Here is a 23,409-nt window from a genome sequence, read left to right as displayed (position 1 = left end):
CCGAACCTGACTGTACAACGCGGAGTTATATGAATACGAATAAAGTGTATATGAACGCGCACCTTCATAGAACATACAAAGCTCCATCAGCCAGGATCGAACCTGGGACCCCTTGTGCAAGAGGCAGGCATGCTAACCGCTAGAGCAAAGAGACAACAACAACAACACAGAAACTGCCACCCAGATACTCAATGCGAGTGATGTCAGGTATCAGTAAACCTATTGGCGTCTACAACAGGTATATTCAGCTGACAGAAACAGTAAAACTTATTGAAGAAAAGGCATGACAGAGTCTTTCTAGAATGAATTATTTTCTAAATAAACCATATTTGGAGAAGAAAATATATAAAGTTTCCTTTCATTAATGGCAGTAAACCCATTTACCATTTATGGGGATGGCATTGAGGCATAGGAACAGAGGGGGAGAGAAAGAGAAGAAAGAAATTGAATCTGGTGCCAAGAGCAAGATATACAGTTATGCAGTCCAAGCACCTACAGAATTTTTCAACTACTTTTTCTTTTATGTATAAGGCTTCAGTCACAGACAAAAGTCCACATCAAGGCTGGGCTTTAATTGAAATATAGAAAGAATTATGAAATGGAAAAAGAAAAGACAAGGGAAAGTATTTAGGAATTTTTGAGAAAGTGAAAAACATGTCTTTTGAAATGTGCCTGGCCAATATTGGATAAGACATGAGAAGGTAGAGGGTTCCAGATCTTTAACATGAAGGGAAAGAAGCAGTTGATAAAACGGCTCACCCTTGAGTTGTTGATGACCACACAATAATTATGTGTCACAGCAGTTTGCTGAGTATTGCCTGGTCTAGCTTGTGGTGCAAGCATACAAGCAGCCAGCTCTTGGGAGCAAAAACCATAGTAATACCTATAGAAGAGGGACAGTGAACTAACATTGTGGCATAGGGCAAGGGAATCAAGTTTGGAAGTTAACTTGGGACAGTTTATAAGGTGGACTGGTTTTGACTCAACTCTGTCAAATAAGGATTCAGAAACAAATGAATGTTAATGGGATGCTGCAAATGACATTTACAAATTGAGCAACATGAATTTTCATCATGACAGATTAGACTGGAGAGCAATCTTTGAGAGGATTTCAAATGAATTGTTAAAAGATCTTAATGGGCAATAACCTAACAACAATCTTGAATGCATACTATGAGAAAATAAGACACATAATCATTGGGCTCATACCAAGCATAAAGAAAGATAGTGCAAATGGAAGATACCAAGGGACAGAATCATTAGGCCAATACCTAGCATAAAGATAGATTGTGCAAAACACAAGAGATACCAAGGGATAGAATCTGTGTTAATGCTAAGCATATCGGCCCCTCCCACAATCTTTCCCCCTCTGTTAGACCTTCCTCTTTTTTTTCTTTTTTTTTACCAACATTCTTGGCCTTTCTAGCAACCTCTCTTCTGTTCAGCACCATCTGTCTCATATCTCTCCTAAAATCTTACCTCTTTGAGAGACACAGTTGTCTTATGATGATCTCACTAGCCCCTTTGTCGTATCTAACTATAATCACTCAATTCCAGTTCAAGTTGGTGTTTGTGCTTATTCCAACATCAGCACTCCTGTTGCATGCCTCATGGACCTTCAGTCTCCAAACTTTAATGTCATTTGGGTCAAGGTCTGTCTCCCAACTACCATGCTTTTCCTCTGTTTCATGTATTGCTCTCCTAATTTTTTTTTTTTGTCTTTCTTTGACCTTGTAAACTTCTACTATGAGACTGTGGCATCCTCTCATGCATAAGCCAAGATCTTCTACTTCAGGGATTTCAATGTTTATCATAGGGAATGGCTGAATTCCTCCCATATGAATGGTGGAGGGATTGAAGCCCTCATGTTCTCCATTCCCAGTGACTAAGAGCAAATTATCTCCCACCCTACCCTTATTCCTGACCACTGTGACCACTCTCATAATATTTTGGATCTATTTTTCACCTCTAGTCCATCCCGCTGTATCTACACATTCTCACCCCCAATTGGTTCATCTGATCACACTCTCATAAATGTATCTATTTTATTAGTGCCCTTCCCTCCAGAAGCCCCTTGTAAACAAATACTGGCACCTCAACTAAGCTGACTGGAAAAACTTATGTAATTTCTTTTCTGATTTTCCTTGGGTAAATTACTGTCTCATATGTGGTGATTCTTCTGTCTCCTCCTAATGCATAGCAGAGGTTATTCCTGCAGGAATGGAAGCATTTATCACCTCTTCTTCCAGTCAATGGTTCAACTTCCTGCTCTGAGGCCGCTTAGGCAACAGATCAGGCACATTGAAATTGGAAAGAAATTCCTTCTGACTTCCTTTCAGCTTCTGTCACTGCATGTGAAATTGGAAAGAAATTCCTTCTGACTTCCTTTCAGCTTCTGTCACTGCATGTAATCATTGCAAGTGTATTATCTGTGAGGCAAAGCATTTCTTTATTCAAAGAAAGTGTGATGACCTCTCCTCATCATCCAATGATAGGTCTTTCTGGTCTTTAGTTAAGGTCATCTCTAACAACTTCTGTTGCTCTACTTTTCCTTCTTTTTTCCATTCTGATGGTACTATAGCTGTCTCTCCTGTCAACAGAGCAAGTCTTATTTGGTTCCTAAGTCTCCTCTAACTCCTCCTTGGATGACTCTTAACATTCCTTCACCCCCTGATGCTCCTTCTACTAATCCTATGCCCCTCCCACAAACTCTTTTCAGAATGTCCTAAAAGCACTTCTGTCTCTGGACACAAGCAAGGCTTATGGTCATGTTGGCATCCATCCCCATGTTTGAAAGAGTGTGCCTCTGACTTTGCATCTGTGCTTGCTCTCCAGTTCCATTTCTGTGTAAAAACCAAAACTTTTCCTTTTTGTTGGAAGGATCCATTGATACATCTCACCCCTCTGACTATCATCCCATTGCATTAATATTTACAATGTCCTGTGAATCCCTCCTCAACTTCCATATCCTTAGGTACTTTGAATCTCACAGTCTTCTTTCTGATCACTATTACAATGTCTGTAAGATGCACTAGTGATATTCTTTCCTATCTTACTAATGTTTGGTCATCATCCCTGGAAGAGTTTGGGGAGTCTTATATAGTTGCCCCTGACATATCCAAAGTTTTTGACTGGGTGTGGCATCAGGGTCTCATCTCTAAGCTCCTCTCTTTTGGCTTCTCTCCCTCACTTTGCTTCTTCATATCTAGTTTCCTCTCTGGCTGATCTGTTACAGTCAATGTTGATGGATTATCCTCCCCCATTTCTCCATCAAGAACAGTGTTCCTCAAGGTTCTGAACTGTCCCTTATACTTTATCTCCTTTTTATCCATGATTTTCTGTCCTCCACAAATAACCAAGTGCACTCTTTAGCTTACAACTCAACACTGCATTCATCTACATCTTTCAGTTCTGCTCATTCATATCTCACTTGATCTGCATCTTCTCTTGATACAACTTCCTCAGTAAAATGTCTTGGACAGGAAATCTCACTGGGGTAGATGATATCTAGTTATGTTTAATGGCTCCAAGACCCAGTTTCTATCCATCTTTCTATCGAAAATTCCTCATACTCCTCACAACTCTCACCTCTCCTTTGATGGTTCTGCAGTTCCAACTCTTGACTCGATGAGCATACTTGGTATTACTGTAACATCCACATTTTCATGGAAACCCCACATTATGGAAAAGCTAAGTCTGCCTCTTCAGAAACTGGGAGTCCTGTTAAATGTCGAAATTTCTTTTCTGAACAGTTGCTCCATTAGTACAAAGGATTGATTCGTCCTAGTGTGGAGAACTGCTCTCATATCTGGGGTGGTTCTAGCTTTGCATCCTTACTTGACAGAGTTGAGTTGAAAGCTGTCCTAATTATAAGCCCTCTCAGGCTAACTTCATGATTTGATCCACTTCCCCTAAACTGTAATGTTGGTTCACTTTTCGTCTCATATAGGTATTACTTTGGTTTGTGTTCCCGAGAGCTGGCTGCTTGCTTACCACCACCGCAGCTCAGCAAACTGTTGCACTACACGATTACTGTGTGACCTTTGGCAACTCAAGGATGGGCTGTTTTGATATCTTTTTTCTTAACACCTCAAAGCTTTGGAATTCTATCTTCTCATGTCTTTCCCAGTAACTATGTTGTGGCACATTTTAAAAGATAGGTTTTTCACTTCCTCTAAAATTTGTAGATACTATCCCTTTTCTTGTTTTTGCCTTTCATAATCCTTTATATTTCAATTAAAGTCTGGTATTGATGGGAATTTTGTCCATGACTGGAGCCTTCAGTAAAATGAAATAGATAATGCAGAACACAAGATAGCAAGGAACAGAATCACTGGGCTAATACCAGGCATAAAGATAGATGGTGCAAAACACAAGATACAAAAAGGACAGAAAACAGTGGATGAATACAAGATATTTTTTTATTGGAGGCTCCAGTATTGGACAAGAGTCAATTGAAAGTGAATAATGTAATAGGAAATAGCAAAGAAAGAATCAAAGAATTGGATGAAAAAATGAAGAACACAGATATAGAAATAATGAAATATAGAGGAAAACCGAAAGTGAATCAAGACACAGTTATGATGGAATGGAACCCAAAATTACTATTCACATGCATGAACAGAACTGAAGGCAAGAAATCAGAGACTGGACCCTATAAAGTGGAAGAGAAGCATGACAAGTACCCCAAGGAAATGTGCAGGATTTCAGTTGAACATTACAGATGTTTTCAGCTCAAAATGCATAAGGAATTGTGGTGAGCAAATTACTGTGTGATGAAAACTCACTCATAAATACTGAGATATTGGAAGATAGTATAGTCAGAATAGTTGATCAGCTGAAAGAAAATTCTTTACTGGGACAAAATGGAATCCTTGAGGAGACAATAACAGAAAATTTAAGATAGTAGCAATTGGAACCATATCTTATGAAAAAGGTTTTCTAACTGTGGCACCATAAGGAATGGTGTTCGCAAAAAGATTGAATCAAGAGTTGATCAAACAGAGATGCAAAAAGGCTTTTAGACACAAAATGCAGATGGGTATGGGAGTAAATCCGTTGGAATTTAATGAAGGTAAATTTGGAACAAATAAGCTATAGAATGAGTAAGAATACTTTGGGTATATCATATAAAGGCCAAATACAGAAAACAATAGTGAAACAAATGTAAAATATTTGGATGTCATCATAAATGAGAAACTGGAAATCAGAGAACATATTGAGACAGCATGGTTCTATTAAGTAATGAATGGTATGATTAGAGAACTTTCAGTTCAAGATATAGAAAACTATTGATGAAAGTATGTAATGTATACCAAAGAAGCAAATTTGAATTTTGCTTTGTTATTTGGTCACCAATGAAACAAATAGAAATTAAAGAATTAGAGTTTGCTCCTTATGAGCAAATTCAGAGGGATGATATATATGAACCACTATGAAAGGCTGAAAAAACTGGGACTGAAAGTTCAATAGAAAATGGGTTAAACCTTTAAAGCTTCCAACAAGGAAGGTACAGAGTTATTAAATCTGCAAGGATACCATGGAACTTATAAAAATTAATCAGACAATTATATATGGGAGCTCAGCCAGCAAGCTGGAATGACTTTAAAGTATGCTAGTAGGAGAAATAAGAAACATGCATAGACCAAGTACGGACACTTGACATGTAGATGATATCAGTCCTGGATGAGCCCAGAAGTGACAGTTATATAATTCAGTTGCCAGTAGACAAGAAGAGTATTATTCATATGCAATATATGTGGTTAGCACCATGTGCTATCCCTGCCATTTTGGCAAAAACCTTTGTTGTACGTACAGGTACACTGAATTTCCGGCAACTGATGGTTCGGCACCTCCTTTAGTCTGGACAAAATTATGTGAGGGAACTTGAAATTACCGCGGCCACCAGACTAGTTTACTGGGCAGCCACAGATGGCATTGCGTGTAGAGTGCACTTAGTTACATTCTTTACACTGCACTTGTTGGTGGTAATACTTCAATTCTGTGAGATTCTTAGATTATTTTACTTAGATTTAACCTTAGCTATGACTTCTAAGACATATGAGAGTGTCAGTCAGTGATTTCACAGGATTTCACGTATCAAGGGAAAAATTTTTTTCATAAGTTGCTTGAGTATGCTAAAAGTGTTACAGAACCTGTTGCAAAGTATATTGCAAGTAATTTTAATGAAGAAAATCTAAGCAAGTGGATGAATGTCAACGACGAAACACCAGTTTTGTATCATCTTACAGACTTTGAAAGTATAGACACTGTTCTGAATGCTGATAAAAACACAGGAAGTGATGAAGATGAAACCGATGCAGATGAAAGACTTTCCATTGAAAAGTTGATTGAGTTGATGAGTGAATTAATCAAAGGGCTAGAGCAACATACTTTTGATACAAAACAAGAACTAATGAATTTTCAATTGATGCATGAAAAATTACACAGGGAAAAATCTAGATACGTTGAAGGAACTTCGCTTGGATGAAATGTGTAAGAAGATAGCAAAGAAGAATATGTCTCAGCAGTAAGCCTACCAGTACATCTGTAAATCCTGTGGCTTCAACTTCAAGTACATCAGATGTCTCACCTGCAGCATCAGAAATCCAAGATGAAACGATCAACTATGAAACAGACAGTAATTCTAATTGCCCTCAACTTCCAGACCTTTGTGATTAGCTTTACAGTTCCAGTAGAAGTCTAAAATTCTGCCTTTTTGGGAGCAGCAGTGCTGCAGCATTCTTTGTAAGTAGAGTTAATAAATTTGCATTTAATTTTTGTTTAATCTTGTTTAATTGATCCCTGTAATCTTGTTTCACTAATGTACTATTGTACAAGTACCTGTATTTCATTTATTTATTTAATTTACATTTGATATTTGTTTGATTTAAATTTCTAGCAGTCCATGGTATACTTTAGACACATGGGAGATGTATAATTAGTGGGTTAGAGGTGTGTTGATGAATTATTGGTCTGGCAAAATGATTAATCTGGCAAGGCTTTGGAACCAAGAGTGCCAGAAAATCAGTGGTGTACCTGTACTTGTAGGTAGTTAGGAACTCTTACAGTGGTCTGTTACAACTTTAATCTCGGGTTGCTGAGATGAACGCTTTGTATCAGTTTTCTCACTCAGAGATCATTATTGATTCCAGATATGAGTGAAATACAAGAACCACCAGGACTAGAAAAGACAGCAGCAGAAGCAAGGACTTCACAGGACCAGAATGGGAACATGGCTGCTGACTGTATAAATATTGCTGAGGAGGTTAGTGAATTTTTTTTTTTTTGAATCATGCATAGCTTTTTTTTTTTTTTTTTTGCTGCTGTCTCCCACGTTTGCGAGGTAGCACAAGGAAACAGACAAAAGAAATGGCCCAACCCACCCCCATACACATGTATACACATACACGTCCACACACGCAAATATACATACCTACACAGCTTTCCATGGTTTACCCCAGACGCTTCACATGCCCTGATTCAATCCACAGACAGCACGTCAACCCTGGTATACCACATCGATCTAATTCACTCTATTCCTTGCTCTCCTTTCACCCTCCTGCATGTTCAGGCCCCGATCACACAAAATCTTTTTCACTCCATCTTTCCACCTCCAATTTGGTCTCCCACTTCTCCTCGTTCCCTCCACCTCCGACACATATATCCTCTTGGTCAATCTTTCCTCACTCATTCTCTCCATGTGCCCAAACCATTTCAAAACACCCTCTTCTGCTCTCTCAACCACGCTCTTTTTATTTCCACACATCTCTCTTACCCTTACATTACTTACTCGATCAAACCACCTCACACCACACATTGTCCTCAAACATCTCATTTCCAGCACATCCACCCTCCTGCGCACAACCCATAGCCCACGCCTCGCAACCATACAAAATTGTTGGAACCACTATTCCTTCAAACATACCCATTTTTGCTTTCCGAGATAATGTTCTCGACTTCCACACATTCTTCAAGGCTCCCAGAATTTTCGCCCCCTCCCCCACCCTATGATCCACTTCCGCTTCCATGGTTCCATCCGCTGCCAGATCCACTCCCAGATATCTAAAACACTTTACTTCCTCCAGTTTTTCTCCATTCAAACTTACCTCCCAATTGACTTGACCCTCAACCCTACTGTACCTAATAACCTTGCTCTTATTCACATTTACTCTTAACTTTCTTCTTTCACACACTTTACCAAACTCAGTCACCAGCTTCTGCAGTTTCTCACATGAATCAGCCATAGCTATATTTATATTATTACCCCAGGAATGATAGTTGTGAATCAGTTAACTAATGAAAGACAAGGTATGGAGCTTATATTATCATTGAGAATTGTATATTAGAGAATGAAGTATGTTGGCGATCAGTGAGTGGAATGTGGCAGCCAGAATGGAGAAGATATAATGTGGAATCACTCTCTTAGTAAAGTAAGTTCATATCCATTATACTAGAAATAGAAATATTGAAAAATTAATTAAAGGACAATGATGTGTGAGATAAAGGTATAAGTTTAATTTAGAGGTTGGTGTGTGTTTATCGAAAAATAACTTGGGCTGTGAACCTCCCTGATGTAGCAATTTGAGGTTGATGTGTGATTCTTGAAAAATAAGTTGGTTTATGGACCTCCATGATATAATGGCCAGTGTTCCTGACCATGATGGGACACCTGGGGCCACCCGGGCTCAAGCCCTCATAGGTTTGAATCCTGCTTGCGGCAATTGGTCTGCAGTCAACCTAGCTGTTCATCCTCCCCATAGGGGTGGTTGATAGATTAGGCACCTGGCTTGGACTGTCTTATATTTACCAACTTATTTCCCATCAGTAAATTTTAGGGAGAATAAAAAGATGTTCTGGGAAGGAGGTAAATAGGGTGCGTAAGACAAGGGAGCAAATGGGAACTTCAGTGAAGGGCGCAAATGGGGAGGTGATAACAAGTAGTGGTGATGTGAGAAGGAGATGGAATGAGTATTTTGAAGGTTTGTTGAATGTGTCTGATGACAGAGTGGCAGATATAGGGTGTTTGGGTCGAGGTGGTGTGCAAAGTGAGAGGGTTAGGGAAAATGATTTGGTAAACAGAGAAGAGGTAGTAAAAGCTTTGCGGAAGATGAAAGCCGGCAAGGCAGCAGGTTTGGATGGTATTGCTGTGGAATTTATTAAAAAAGGGGGTGACTGTATTGTTGACTGGTTGGTAAGGTTATTTAATGTATGTATGACTCATGGTGAGGTGCCTGAGGATTGGCGGAATGCGTGCATAGTGCCATTGTACAAAGGCAAAGGGGATAAGAGTGAGTGCTCAAATTACAGAGGTATAAGTTTGTTGAGTATTCCTGGTAAATTATATGGGAGGGTATTGATTGAGAGGGTGAAGGCATGTACAGAGCATCAGATTGGGGAAGAGCAGTGTGGTTTCAGAAGTGGTAGAGGATGTGTGGATCAGGTGTTTGCTTTGAAGAATGTATGTGAGAAATACTTAGAAAAGCAAATGGATTTGTATGTAGCATTTATGGATCTGGAGAAGGCATATGATAGAGTTGATAGAGATGCTCTGTGGAAGGTATTAAGAATATATGGTGTGGGAGGCAAGTTGTTAGAAGCAGTGAAAAGTTTTTATCGAGGATGTAAGGCATGTGTACGTGTAGGAAGAGAGGAAAGTGATTGGTTCTCAGTGAATGTAGGTTTGCGGCAGGGGTGTGTGATGTCTCCATGGTTGTTTAATTTGTTTATGGATGGGGTTGTTAGGGAGGTAAATGCAAGAGTTTTGGAAAGAGGGGCAAGTATGAAGTCTGTTGGGGATGAGAGAGCTTGGGAAGTGAGTCAGTTGTTGTTCGCTGATGATACAGCGCTGGTGGCGGATTCATGTGAGAAACTGCAGAAGCTGGTGACGGAGTTTGGTAAAGTGTGTGGAAGAAGAAAGTTAAGAGTAAATGTGAATAAGAGCAAGGTTATTAGGTACAGTAGGGTTGAGGGTCAAGTCAATTGGGAGGTGAGTTTGAATGGTGAAAAACTGGAGGAAGTGAAGTGTTTTAGATATCTGGGAGTGGATCTGTCAGCGGATGGAACCATGGAAGCGGAAGTGGATCATAGGGTGGGGGAGGGGGCGAAAATTTTGGGAGCCTTGAAAAATGTGTGGAAGTCGAGAACATTATCCCGGAAAGCAAAAATGGGTATGTTTGAAGGAATAGTAGTTCCAACAATGTTGTATGGTTGCGAGGCGTGGGCTATGGATAGAGTTGTGCGCAGGAGGATGGATGTGCTGGAAATGAGATGTTTGAGGACAATGTGTGGTGTGAGGTGGTTTGATCGAGTAAGTAACGTAAGGGTAAGAGAGATGTGTGGAAATAAAAAGAGCGTGGTTGAGAGAGCAGAAGAGGGTGTTTTAAAATGGTTTGGGCACATGGAGAGAATGAGTGAGGAAAGATTGACCAAGAGGATATATGTGTCGGAGGTGGAGGGAACGAGGAGAAGAGGGAGACCAAATTGGAGGTGGAAAGATGGAGTGAAAAAGATTTTGTGTGATCGGGGCCTGAACATGCAGGAGGGTGAAAGGAGGGCAAGGAATAGAGTGAATTGGAGCGATGTGGTATACAGGGGTTGACGTGCTGTCAGTGGATTGAATCAAGGCATGTGAAGCGTCCGGGGTAAACCATGGAAAGCTGTGTAGGTATGTATATTTGTGTGTGTGGACGTGTGTATGTACATGTGTATGGGGGGGGTTGGGCCATTTCTTTCGTCTGTTTCCTTGCGCTACCTCGCAAACGCGGGAGACAGCGACAAAGTATAAAAAAAAAAAAAAAAAAAAAAAAAAAAAAAAAAATTCCCATCCCTAGTGTTCCCTCTATCCTTGTGAGACTCCTGCAGCAGTCAGGAAGCTTGCCATGTCCTCTAGTCGGGATCATATGCCATAAAGTGTTGTAGTGACTTGTGCACATTTGTGCAGAGAGTGCAAGGCAGTTTAGTAGTTATTACTTGGTGTCTTCTTTTGGAAGCTGCATCATGGGCATGATTGGTCTAGGGATGTTTGGAACTTGTGCTTGCAGTGTTGTAGTGATTGGGATGTCCAGAGCATACGCTAGAGATTGTGGCATTGTTTTGAACTGGTGTTTGTAGTGTTGTAGTGATTCGGGAGTATAGTTTCTAATGGGTGTATGTCTTGTGATTGGAGTTGAAGACTTTGTTGGGAAGTCGGTTGTTTAGAGCTAATCCGATTATTTCGGTTTGCATTATTTCAGTTTGCAGTTTGCAGTGTTATACTTTTGGGATCTGCGAGATCTGCAAGTAAGGTTACTGAAGTGTTTAATTGGTGTAAGCTTTTTATTTCTTCTTTAGGCTTGGTGGTCTGATATAGAGTGGTTAGGGTGGGAGGGAGACTAGTGCTGTTACATAGAATTGGTTGCTGAGTATGTTGAGGTGGGTCTGTATCGGGAGGATCTTTTTTCGTTGTGAAGGTGTTGAATGTTTGTGGTTACTAGGCAGCCAGTGTTTGCTGTGAGTGCACTATTTTGTGTGGTTTGCCATTTTGTTATATTTGTTTTTGAGATGGTGGAAGACCAGGCAGGTGAGTTTAAAGTGGAGTGGATGAATTGTTTGTATAAGATGTTGAAGGAGTCTTTTCCTTGTCCAACTTTGGTGCCTGTTAATGTTTTGAGGGCATCTAGTTTGTTTGTTGCTTTTGTCCATTACTGGCATGGGGAATGAATGTCATGCATGTGTTGTAACTGATATGCAGAATGGTTAGCATTTTTTCCCGTAAAGCTTTTCCATTCAAGGACTGGAGGATGTGAGATGGATTTTGTCTGTCTGGGATTAAGAGTGATTGAATACTTGCATGGTGATGCAAACATTTTGTTCTGGTTGAGCCATTATTCCAACTGTTATAATATGCTTCATGTTAATATACATATCAACATATACGTACACACGCACAGACATACACGGTCATATTCATACTGGTTTCTCTTCACCCTTTCCCTGCGCCACCCTGCCCCAGAGGAAACAGCATCACCACCCCCCTGCTTCAGGGAGGTAGCACCAAGAAAACAGATAAAAATGTCCACATTTGTTCACACTCAGCCTCTAGCTGTCATGTGCAATGCACCAAAACCACTGCTCCCTATCCACATCCAGGTCCCACAGACCTTTCCATGGTTTACCCCAGATGTTTCACATTCCCTGGTTCAGTCCATTGACAGTACGTCAACCACGGTATACCACATCATTCCAGTTCACCGTATTCCTTGCAGGCCTTTCACCCTCCTGCACGTTCAGGCTCCGATCACACAAAATCTTTTTCACTCCATTTTTCCACTTCCAATTTGGTCTCCCACTTCTCGTTCCCTCCACCTCAGACACATATATCCTCTTTGTCAATCTTTCCTCATTCATTTACTCCATGTGACCAAACCATTTCAAAACACCCTCTTCTGCTCTCTCAACCACAGGCTTTTTACTAGCACACATCTCTCTCACCCTTTCACTGCTTACTCGATCAAACCACCTCACATCACATATTGTCCTCAAACATCTCATTTCCAACATATCCACCCTCCTCCACACAACTCTATATATAGCCCATGCCTTGCAACCATATAACATTGTTGGAACCACTATTCCTTCAAAAATACCCACTTTTGCTTTCCAAGATAATGTTCTCGCCTTCCACACATTTTTCAATGCTCCCAGAACTTTCACCCCCTCCCCCACCCTGTGACTCACTTACAAGTATATGGCAATTTTTTTTGTTGGTGGAATATTTTGTCTGCCTGCTTCAATATGCTTTCTTAAAATTCATTTTCCCCTCGCTGTAACATCACTAGTTTTCCCCGTAGTAGCAATTTCCACGTAGATAGAATTGTGGTCATAATCTACAAGGGCCTTGAAAATAGTAATGAAATGGCCGTTGTAGTCTTAGAATTCAGAACCTGTTTCAGCAGGCTTTTCTATCACGTCTTTTTTCCCAGCCAGAACTCCAAGACAGTGTGGATAATTCTAATAGGTGTAGAACCCTCTCACAACAGCTTTCCAGTCATCTACTGTAGATGGTTTCTTGAAGTAGATTGTTTGCCACACTTGGCAGATAGCCTTGCATGCATCTGGTTTAAGTGAGAAGATGAGATTCTGGCTCACTTGAAACTGGTAGGGAAGTGATATCTGCATCTCTCATGAAAAACAACAAATACATTGTACAGGACTGTATCAAGTTAAAAACAAACAATTATTAAGGCACAGAAACAGCTAGTTGTCTTAAGTATACCAACAGGGGACAAGAAATGTTCTTGCCTCTACACTTGTTTTAACAAGAACAGGAACTCGTGTAAATGGTTTGATATTTAGAATCTTAGTGCATCATTTGGTAACCTGTCGTATGTTTTGAAATCATCTATAGAACTCTGATGCATTGACTTCAAGCAACTATTTATTTTTCTTTAGACTTCTCTATGAAATGTTTACTTTCTGTGTTTGATATTTCTGTTTAACACAACAGGCCCAAGTGAATTTTGCAGTAAACTACCTATAAGTGTCAGAGCTAGTGTGATGCAGCTGTTATCAAAACTTTAAGCAGACTAGATATTAATCATATGTATTTACTTTGGTAGAAATGGTCACCAAATTATGAAACATTTAGAATATTACCTATAACTCAGTTTGTAATACAATGTTGGACACTAAAATTGGAATTCCATCTACTAACCTGTTTAGAAATACTGAAGTGTGATGTGATGGCAAGTCATTCCTTTAGTGTTACAGCTATCCTCATATTTGTATCATGTCTCAAGATTGTTGGATGTAACAAGCACAGAAGTTCTTGAAACTGCCATTTGTCCAGCTTCATGAAGTTCCTGTAATTAACTTCATCTTCTAGAGTTAATTCATGGACTCATTTTCAGATATTGCCTTATTTTTCTTTTCTTGCCAACCATGTACATGTCCACAACATACTTCTAGAATGTCTTGTTCTTTTGTTGATGAGAGAATTGCAGCGAGAGCAGTAATGTGACTAATGTCCACATCAGCCATGTTGTTTGTTTACAAAGTTTGTGGTCAGATTTCGGATCATGGCCAGCGTGATTAAAAGTCCAGGATATGTGTCCAGAGTAAAGTGTAAAAAGTAGAGGAAAATTAGATGCTGTGTGATACCCCCATAACTAACATACCTCCAACTGAAATTCATCCACAGTCTCTCGTTATTTACTGTTCTGATTGATAATATGCTATGGTCTATTATCCTTTCCAGAACTGGAGATTTGATAATATTACTTGTATTTACTTTCATTATTGTCTTTCTACAAAGATCATCGAATCATGCCTCTATACAATCCAGTGTCTTTATTGATTCACCTAATAGGACAGCAACTTTGCATACAGCAGTTGTGGCAGCTTAATATTTGTTTCTCATTGATTGAATAGCACACTGCCATCACTCCACCTTCAGCTCTTCTCACTTAATGGTCATATCTACTGAAATGATTTCTATTGAATTCCAGGACATTGATCCCAGTGAGGTTATGCACCGCTGGCCCCCAGTTAAACTGGCATCAGCAAAGATGCGTGGGCTAAGGGACTTGTTACTTGCTGATAAGCTTAATTCCCAAGCTATATCTCTTCAGCTCACTGCTCAGTCACAGGTTAGTAGATATGGAAACCAGATTGATTTCTAATTGGATACGTTGTGAAAGAAGTTGGGAGTTACTGGGCATTATTAGATTATATACTAATTGATTGGCATGCAAAGAAGTCTCTAGATGTGAATGTGCTGAGAGGATGGAGCAGCCTTGCTAGCCCTGAAGAGGGGTTAGTTGTGTTAGGAGATAGGAATGTCAGACTGAAAGTAATGTATAGAAATGTTACTGGATTAATAGTTAATAGTAAAGAGTACAAAGCTTACCAAGAGATAAGGTCTCACCTGTTCTGCCCTTAGGGGTTACATGATAGTAAGTAGGGAAAGAGAAGGCAAAGGAGTGGAAGAATTGGCCCTGTCAATAAGAGACTGTCTTATATTTTTGGAAGTAGTGGAGGATGGCCCATTTAGTTAAAACATAATAGGAAGTGTGAATGTAGGAAAGAAATGCATAGCTCTCTTGATATTATATTCACCGATGTTCATATTTGTTCTCGTCTTATGCATGTTATTTACCTCCTTCCAAAACATCTTTCACCCCAACTCTCATTTGCCCTCCTTTTAATCTCTTGCACCTTTCTCTTAACCTCCTGCCACTTTCTTTTATACATCTCCCAGTCATTTGCATTTCTTTCCTGCAAAAATTGTCCAAACACCTCTCTCTTCTCTTTCACTAACAATCTTACTTCTTCATCCCACCACTCACTACCCTTTGTAATCTGCCCACCTCCCACCTTTCTCATCCCACATGCATCTTTAGTGCAAGCCATCATTGCTTCCCTAAATACATCCCATTCTCCCCTACTCCCCTTATGTCATTTGCTCTCACCTTTTGCCATTCTACACTCAGTCTCTCCTGGTACTTCCTCACACAAATCTTCTTTCCAAGCTCACTTACTCTCACCATTTTCTTCTCCCCAAAATTCTGTCTTTTCTGAAAACCTCTACAAATCTTCACCTTCACCTCCACAAGATAGTGATCAGACATCCCTCCAGCTGCCCCTCTCAGCACATTAACATCCAAAAATCTCTCTTTTAAGTATCAATCAATTAACATGTAATCCACTAAGGCCCTCTGACCATCTCTCCTACTCACGTATGTATCCTTATGTATATCCCTCTTTTTAAATCAGGTATTCCCAATCACCAGTCCTTTTTCAGCCCACAAATCCCAAGCATTTCACCATTTCCATATACAACACTGAACATCCCATGTACACCAATTATACCCCTAACTGCCACATTATATATGATTTTATATTTGGACGATTTTTGCAGGGAAATAGTGCAAATGACATGGAAATGTATAAACAAAAGAGGCAAGAGGTCAGTAGAAAGGTGCAAGAGGTGAAAAAGTGGGCAAATGAGAGTTGGGGTGAGAGAGTATCATTGAATATTAGGGAGAATAAAAAGATGTTTTGGAAGGAGGTAAATAAAGTGCATAAGACAAGAGAACAAATGGGAATATCAGTGAAGGGGGCTAATGGGGAGGTAATAACAAGTAGTGGTGAAGTGAGAAGGAGATGGAGTGAGTATTTTGAAGGATTATTGAATGTGTTTGATGATAGAGTGGCAGACATAGGATGTTTTAGTCGAGGTGGTGTGCAAAGTGAGAGGGTCAAGGAGAATGATTTGGTAAACAGAGAAGAGGTAGTGAAAGCATTGCGGTAGAAGAAAGCCGGCAAGGCAGCGGGTTTGGATGGTATTGCAGCGGAATTTATTAAAAAGGGGGTAACTGTGTTGTTGACTGGCTGGTGAGGATATTCACTGTATGCATGGTTCATGGTGAAGTGCCTGAGGTTGTTTGTTGAGTGTTCCTGGGAAATTATATGGGAGGGTATTGATTAAGAGGGTAAAGGCATGTACAGAGCATCAGATTGGGAAAGAGCAGTGTGGTTTCAGAAGTGGTATAGGATGTGTGGATCAGATGTTTGCTTTGAAGAATGTATGTGAGAAATACTTAGAAAAACAGATGAATCCGTATGTAGAATTTATGGATCTGGAGAAGGCATATGATAGAGTTGATAGAGATGCTCTGTGGAAGGTATTAAGAGTATATGGTGTGGGAGGTAAGTTGCCTTAAGCAGAGAAAAGTTTTTAATCGAGGATGTAAGGCATGTGTAGGAGTAGGAAGTAAGGAAAGTGATTGGTTTTCAGTGAATGTTGGTTTGTGGCAGGGGTGCGTGATGTCTCGATGGTTGTTTGATTTGTTTATGGATGGGGTTGTTAGGAAGGTGAATGCAAGAGTTTTGGAGAGAGGGGCAAGTATGCAGTCTGTTGTAGCTAAGAGGGCTTGGGAAGTGAGTCAGTTGTTGTTCGCTGATGATACAGTGCTGGTGGCTGATTCGGGAGAGAAACTGCAGAAGCTGGTGACTGAGTTTGGTAAGTGTGTGAAAGAAGAAAGCTGAGAGTAAATGTGAATAAGAACAAGTTTATTAGGTTCTGTAGGGTTGAGGGACAAGTTAAGTGGGACTTAAGTTTGAATGGAGAAAAACTGGAGGAAGTGAAGTGTTTTAGATATCTGGGAGTGGATTGCAGTGGATGGAACCATGGAAGTGTAAGTGAGTCACAGGGTTGGGGAGGGAGCAAAGGTTCTTGGAGTATTGAAAAATGTGTGGAAGGTGAGAACGTTATCTCGGAAAGCAAAAATGGGTATGTTTGAAGGAATTGTGGTTCCAGCAATGTTATATGGTTGCGAGGCATGGGCTATTGATAGGGTTGTGCGGAGGAGGGTGGATGTGTTAGAAATGAAATGTTTGAGGACAATATGTGGTGTGAGGTGGTTTGATCGAGTAAGTAATGAAAGGGTAAGAGAGATGTGTGGTAAGAGAAAGAGTGTGGTTGAGAGAGCAGAAGAAGGTTATTGAAATGGTTTGGTCTCATGGAGAGAATGAGTGAGGAAAGATTGACAAAGAGGATATAAGTATCAGAGGTGGAGGGAACGAGAAGTGGGAGACCAAATTGGAGGTGGAAGGATGGATTGAAAAAGATTTTGAGCTCTTGGGGCCTGAACATACAGGAGGGTGAAAGGCGTGCAAAGAATAGTGAATTGGAAAAATATGGTATACCGGGGTGGACATTCTGTCAGTGGATTGAACCAGGGCATGTGAAGTATCTGGAGTAAACCATGGAGAGTTTTGTGGGGCTTGGATGTGGGAAGGGGACTGTGATTTTGGTGCATTACACTTGACAGCTAGAGACTGAGTGTGAATGAGTGTGGGATTTGTTGTCTTTTCCTAGTGCTACCTCACATACACGCAGGGGGAGGGGGGTGCCATTTTATGTGTGGTGGGGTGGCGACGGGAATGGATGAAGGCAGCAATTATGAATATGTACATGTGTATATATGTATTTGTCTGTGTATATGGTTTGGGCACATGGAGAGGATGAGTGAGGAAAGATTGACCAAGAGGATATATGTGTCGGAGGTGGAGGGAACAAGGAGAAGAGGGAGACCAAATTGGAGGTGGAAAGATGGAGTGAAAAAGATTTTGTGTGATCGGGGCCTGAACATGCAGGAGGGTGAAAGGAGGGCAAGGAATAGAGTGAATTGGAGCGATGTGGTATACCGGGGTTGACGTGCTGTCAGTGGATTGAAGCAAGGCATGTGAAGCGTCTGGGGTAAACCATGGAAAGCTGTGTAGGTATGTATATTTGCGTGTGTGGACGTATGTATATACATGTGTATGGGGGGGGGTTGGGCCATTTCTTTCGTCTGTTTCCTTGCGCTACCTCGCAAACGCGGGAGACAGCGACAAAAAAAAAAAAAAAAAAAATGTATATGTATGTATACGTTGAAATGTATAGGTATGTACATGGGCATGGGTGGGTGTTTATGTATATACACGTGGATGTGGGTGGGTTAGGCTATTCTTTCGTCTGTTTCCTTGTGCTACCTCACTAACACTAGCAACACAGCAACTAGGTATACTAAATAGATAAACAGATAAACACTCTCTCTCTCTCTCTCTCTCTCTCTCTCTCTCTCTCTCTCTCTCTCTCTCTCTCTCTCTCTCTCTCCCCCCCTCTCTCTCTCTCTCTCTCTCTCTCTCTCTCTCTCTCTCTCTCTCTCTCTCTCTCTCTCTCTCTCTCTCTCTCTCTCTCATAGAATGTTATTTGTTATTGTACAAACTTCTGTAGCACCTATCTCAATGCTGTATCACTAACTTGCTGTAATAACTATGTTGCCTTCGTCTGGACTTTCTCTATATGCTCTTTATGCTTCTTTATGTTTGGCGACCAAGCCTGAGAAGCATCTCATGGCTTTGGCAAATGGAGGATATTAATAGCTTGCTAAATATTTCCTTATCCATATATTTGATATTTGCCAGAAGACAATTTGTCTCTGTAACTATTCTCCTAATTTGAGACTCTGGCGACAGGTTAGGGATGATATTGATTCCTAAGTCCTTCTTACACGCAGAATTTTGATACTTATTTTCCATTAGATGATACACATATTGAGGACATATTTCGCTTTGTCCCGTCTTCATAACCTCACATTTGATTAGGTTATTCTCATCAACCATATTTCAGACCAACTTTAGAGTCTCTTTAGAGGTGTCTGCATATGTGTAAGTGAATACATTGATTGCTTCTTGCATTGAATTCATTATGTTTCATTGTATTTCCCAATGATTGTCTGTAGGTGACGATGACAAAGAAGAGAGGAACTGGAGAGGTGGACTCTGCACACACTGGGCGATCCAAAAGAGCGCGGAGAGAATAAAGTATTAGTCAACAAATTATATTTTAAGTTATTATGCACTGTAAAAAAAAATGTATAAAATATAGATAGGTTGAGGTTGTGGAAAGTAGGGAATGTACTTTTGTTGCCCAGTAAGGTAATTTGGCCATAGCGAATGATTTTGATGTACTGGAAAATGTGGTGCAATACCATGTAAAGGTAAGATTATAGTATGCTAAGGAAAGAAGTATACAATGTGAAGTACATGGGATTAAGCCACTCCAACCCAGGTGGTGTTGTATGTTATAAAACATGTAAATGATGTGATATAATTCCTGACTTGAAACTATTGATAGGTAAGAATTCTAATTTTCAAGGAAGAAGTTTGGTAAATGAATTTCCTTAAACTGCTTTGTTTAACCATTTTTGGTGTCATCTCTAATGGAATATATATGTGTGTGTATATATATATATATATATAAAAAAAAAAAAAAATATATATATATATATATATATATATATATATATATATATATATATATATATATATATATATATATATATACATACATTCATGTTTTGCTATTTACTGCTTAAGTGAGTTAGCATTCAGAAACAGATGACAGAGCCTTAGAGGAAAAATGGTCCTCATTTCACTCTCCTTTGTACCTTCCTTTAAAAACTAGTAGAGTGGGGGAGGATTTCCTGCCCCTCGCTCTTGCTCCTTTTAGTCACCTTCTGTGACATGCAGGAGATATGTGAGCATTATGCTGTCTTTCCTATCCTGAGGTATATATATATATATATATATATATATATATATATATATATATAATTTCCCCAGAACCAATTTCTGTGAAAGAGTCCTAGTGTCATCCAGGACCTTTATAAACTCTATTGGAATCCAAGGCTGTGCTGCGTTGTGTAGCAGGGAAATGTAATGCCTTTGGAGGGAGAGTTTATTTGACAAGACTCTACTCCCAGTGATGCAATCTTGCCAAAGGTGAATTTTTACTCAAAATGTAACCTCATTCAGTTAGAGTCCAGTAACACAAATACTTTTTTATACATATTCACCAGCGCTGTACCATCAGCGAACAACAACTGACTCAATTCCCAAGCCCTCACATCCACAACAGACTGCATACTCGCCCCTCTCTCCAAAACTCCTGCATCCACCTCCCTAACAACCCCATCTGTAAACAAATTAAACAACCATGGAGACATCACATACCCCTGCCACAAACCTACATTCACTGTGAACCAGTCACTTTCCTCTCTTCCTACTCGTACACATGCCTTACATCCTTGATAAAAACTTTTCACTGCTTCTAGCAACTTGCCTCCCACACCATATACTCTTATTACCTTCCATAGAGCATCTCTATCAACTCTATCATATGCCTTCTCCAGATCCATAAATGCTACATACAAATCCATTTGTTTTTCTAAGTATTTCTCGCATACATTCTTCAAAGTAAACACCTGATCCACACATCCTCTACCACTTCTGAAACCACACTGCTCTTCCCCAATCTGATGCTCTGTACATGCTTTCACCCTCTCAGTCAATACTCTCCCATATAATTTCCCAGGAATACTCAACAAACTTATACCTCTATAATTTGAATACTCACCTTTATCCCCTTTGCCTTTGTACAATGGCACTGTACATGCATTCTGCCACCCCTCAGGTACTTCACCATGAGCTATACATTGAATATCCTCACCAACCAGTCAACAACACAGTCACCCCCTTTTTTAATGAATTCAACTGCAATACCATCCAAACCCTCCACCTTGCCGGCTTTCATCTTCCGCAAAGCTTTCACTACCTCTTCTCTGTATACCAAACCCTTCTCCCTGTCCCTCTCACTTTGCACACCACCTCGACCAAAATACCCTATATCTGCCACTCTATCATCTAACACATTCAACAAGTGTTCAAAATACTCTCTCCATCTCCTTTTCACATCACCGCTACTTGTTATAACCTCCCCATTAACCCCTTCACTGATGTTCCCATTTGGAAGTGAGTCACAGGGTGGGGGAGGGGGTGAAGTTTCTGGGAGCATTGAAGAATGTGTGGAAGGCAAGAACATTATCTCGGAAAGCAAAAATGGGCATGTTTGAAGGAATAGTGGTTTCAACAATGTTATATGGTTGTGAGGCGTGGGCTATAGATAGGATTGTGCGGATGAGGGTGGATGTATTGGAATTGAGATGTTTGAGGACAATATGTGGTGTGGGGTGGTTTGATCGAGTATGTAATGGAAGGTTGAGAGAGATGCGTGGTAATAAAAAGAGTGTGGTTGAGAGAGCAGAAGAGGGTGTTTTAAAATGGTTTGGTCACATGGAGAGAATGAGTGAGGAAATATTGACAGAGAGGATATATGTGTCGGAGGTGGAGGGGACGAGGAGAAGTGGGAGACCAAATTGGAGGTGGAAAGATGGAGTGAAAAAGATTTTGAGTGATCGCGGCCTGAACATGCAGGAGGGTGAAAGGCATGCAAGGAATAGACTGAATTGGAACAATGTGGTATACTGGGTCGAAGTGCTGTCAATGGATTGAACCAGAGCATGTGAAGCATCTGGGGTAAACCATGGAAAGTTCTGTGGGGCCTGGATGTGGGAAGGGAGCTGTGGTTTCGGTGCATTATTACATGACAGCTAGAGACTGAATGTAAACAAATGGGGCCTTTGTTGTCTTTTCCTAGCGCTACCTCGCACACATGAGGGGAGAGGGGGTTGTTATTCCATGTGTGACGAGGTGGCGATGGGAATAAATAAAGGCAAACTATGAATTATGTACATGTGTATATATGTATATGTCTGTGTGTATATATATATGTGTACATTGAGATGTATAGGTATGTATATTTGCATGCGTGGATGTGTATGTATATACATGTGTATGTGGGTGGGGTGGGCCATTTCTTTCGTGTGTTTCCTTGCGCTACCTCGCTAACGCGGGAGACAGCGACAAAGCAAAAAAATAAATATTATAAATAAAATATATATATATGAGAAAGGTGGGAGGTGGGCAGATTAGAAAGGGTAGTGAGTGGTGGGATGAAGAAGAAAGGTTGTTAGCAAAAGAGAAGAGAGAGGCATTTGGGTGATTTTTGCAGGGAAATAGTGCAAATGACTGTGAGTTGTATAAAAGAAACAGGCAAGAGAAACATGCAAGAGGTGAAAAAGAGGGCAAATGAGAGTTGGGGTTAGAGAGTATCATTAAATTTTAGGGAGAATAAAAAGATGTTTTGGAAGGAGTTAAATAAAGTGCGTAAGACAAAAGAACAAGTGTGAACATTGGTGAAGGAGGCAAATGGGGAGGTAATAACAAGTAGTGGTAAAGTGAGAGGGAGATGGAGCGAGTATTTTGAAGGTTTGTGAATGTGTTTGATGATAGAGTGGCAGATATAGGGTGTTTTGGTTGAGGTGGTGTGCAAAGTGAGAGGGTCAGAGAGAATGATTTGGTAAACATAGAAGAGGTAGTGAAAGCTCTGCGGAAGATGAAAGCCGGCAAGGCGGCGGATTTAGATGGTATTGCTTTGGAATTTATTAAAAAAGGGGGTGACTGTGTTTTTGACTGGTTGGTGAGGATATTCAGTGTATGTATGGTTCATGGTGAAGTGCCTGAGGATTGGAGGAATGCATGCATAGTGCCATTGCACAAATGCAAAGGGGATAAAGGTGAGTGTTCAAATTACAGAGGTATAAGTTTGTTGAGTATTCCTGGGATATTATATGGGAGGGTATTGATTTGAGAAGGTGAAGGCATGTACAGAGCATCAGATTGGGGAAGAACTGTGTGGTTTCAGAAGTGGTAGAGGATGTGTGGATCAGGTGTTTGCTTTGAAGGATGTATGTGAGAAATACTTAGAAAAACAGATCGCTCAAAATGTTTTTCATTCCATCCTTCCACCTCCAATTTGGTCTCCCACTTCTCATTCCCTCCACCTCTGACACATTTATCCTCTTTGTCAATCTTTCCTCACTCATTCTCTCCATGTGACCAAACCATTTCAATACACCCTCTTCTGCTCTCTCAACCACACTCTTTTTATCACCACACATCTCTCTTACCCTTTCATTACTT

At 40.3% G+C, this 23,409-nt stretch overlaps 1 protein-coding gene across 1 annotated transcript in view; it reads left to right on the top strand.

Annotated features, from left to right (window-relative positions):
* Positions 1 to 19,483, top strand: part of Mnn1 (menin 1) — a 141,918-nt gene extending 122,435 nt beyond the window's left edge. Inside the window, exons 7-9 of the mRNA XM_071691039.1 lie at positions 7,155 to 7,267; positions 14,487 to 14,627; positions 19,269 to 19,483. Of these exons, the coding sequence (XP_071547140.1) occupies positions 7,155 to 7,267; positions 14,487 to 14,627; positions 19,269 to 19,349 (335 nt within the window). The 3' untranslated portion in view covers positions 19,350 to 19,483. The remainder of the gene's footprint in view (positions 1 to 7,154; positions 7,268 to 14,486; positions 14,628 to 19,268) is intronic.
* The last annotated feature ends 3,926 nt before the right edge of the window (positions 19,484 to 23,409 follow it).

The sequence above is a fragment of the Panulirus ornatus genome, chromosome 50 (assembly GCF_036320965.1).
Source record: "Panulirus ornatus isolate Po-2019 chromosome 50, ASM3632096v1, whole genome shotgun sequence".
In the NCBI taxonomy this organism is placed as follows: Eukaryota; Metazoa; Arthropoda; class Malacostraca; order Decapoda; family Palinuridae; genus Panulirus; species Panulirus ornatus.
This window is presented reverse-complemented; position numbering and strand designations above follow the sequence as displayed.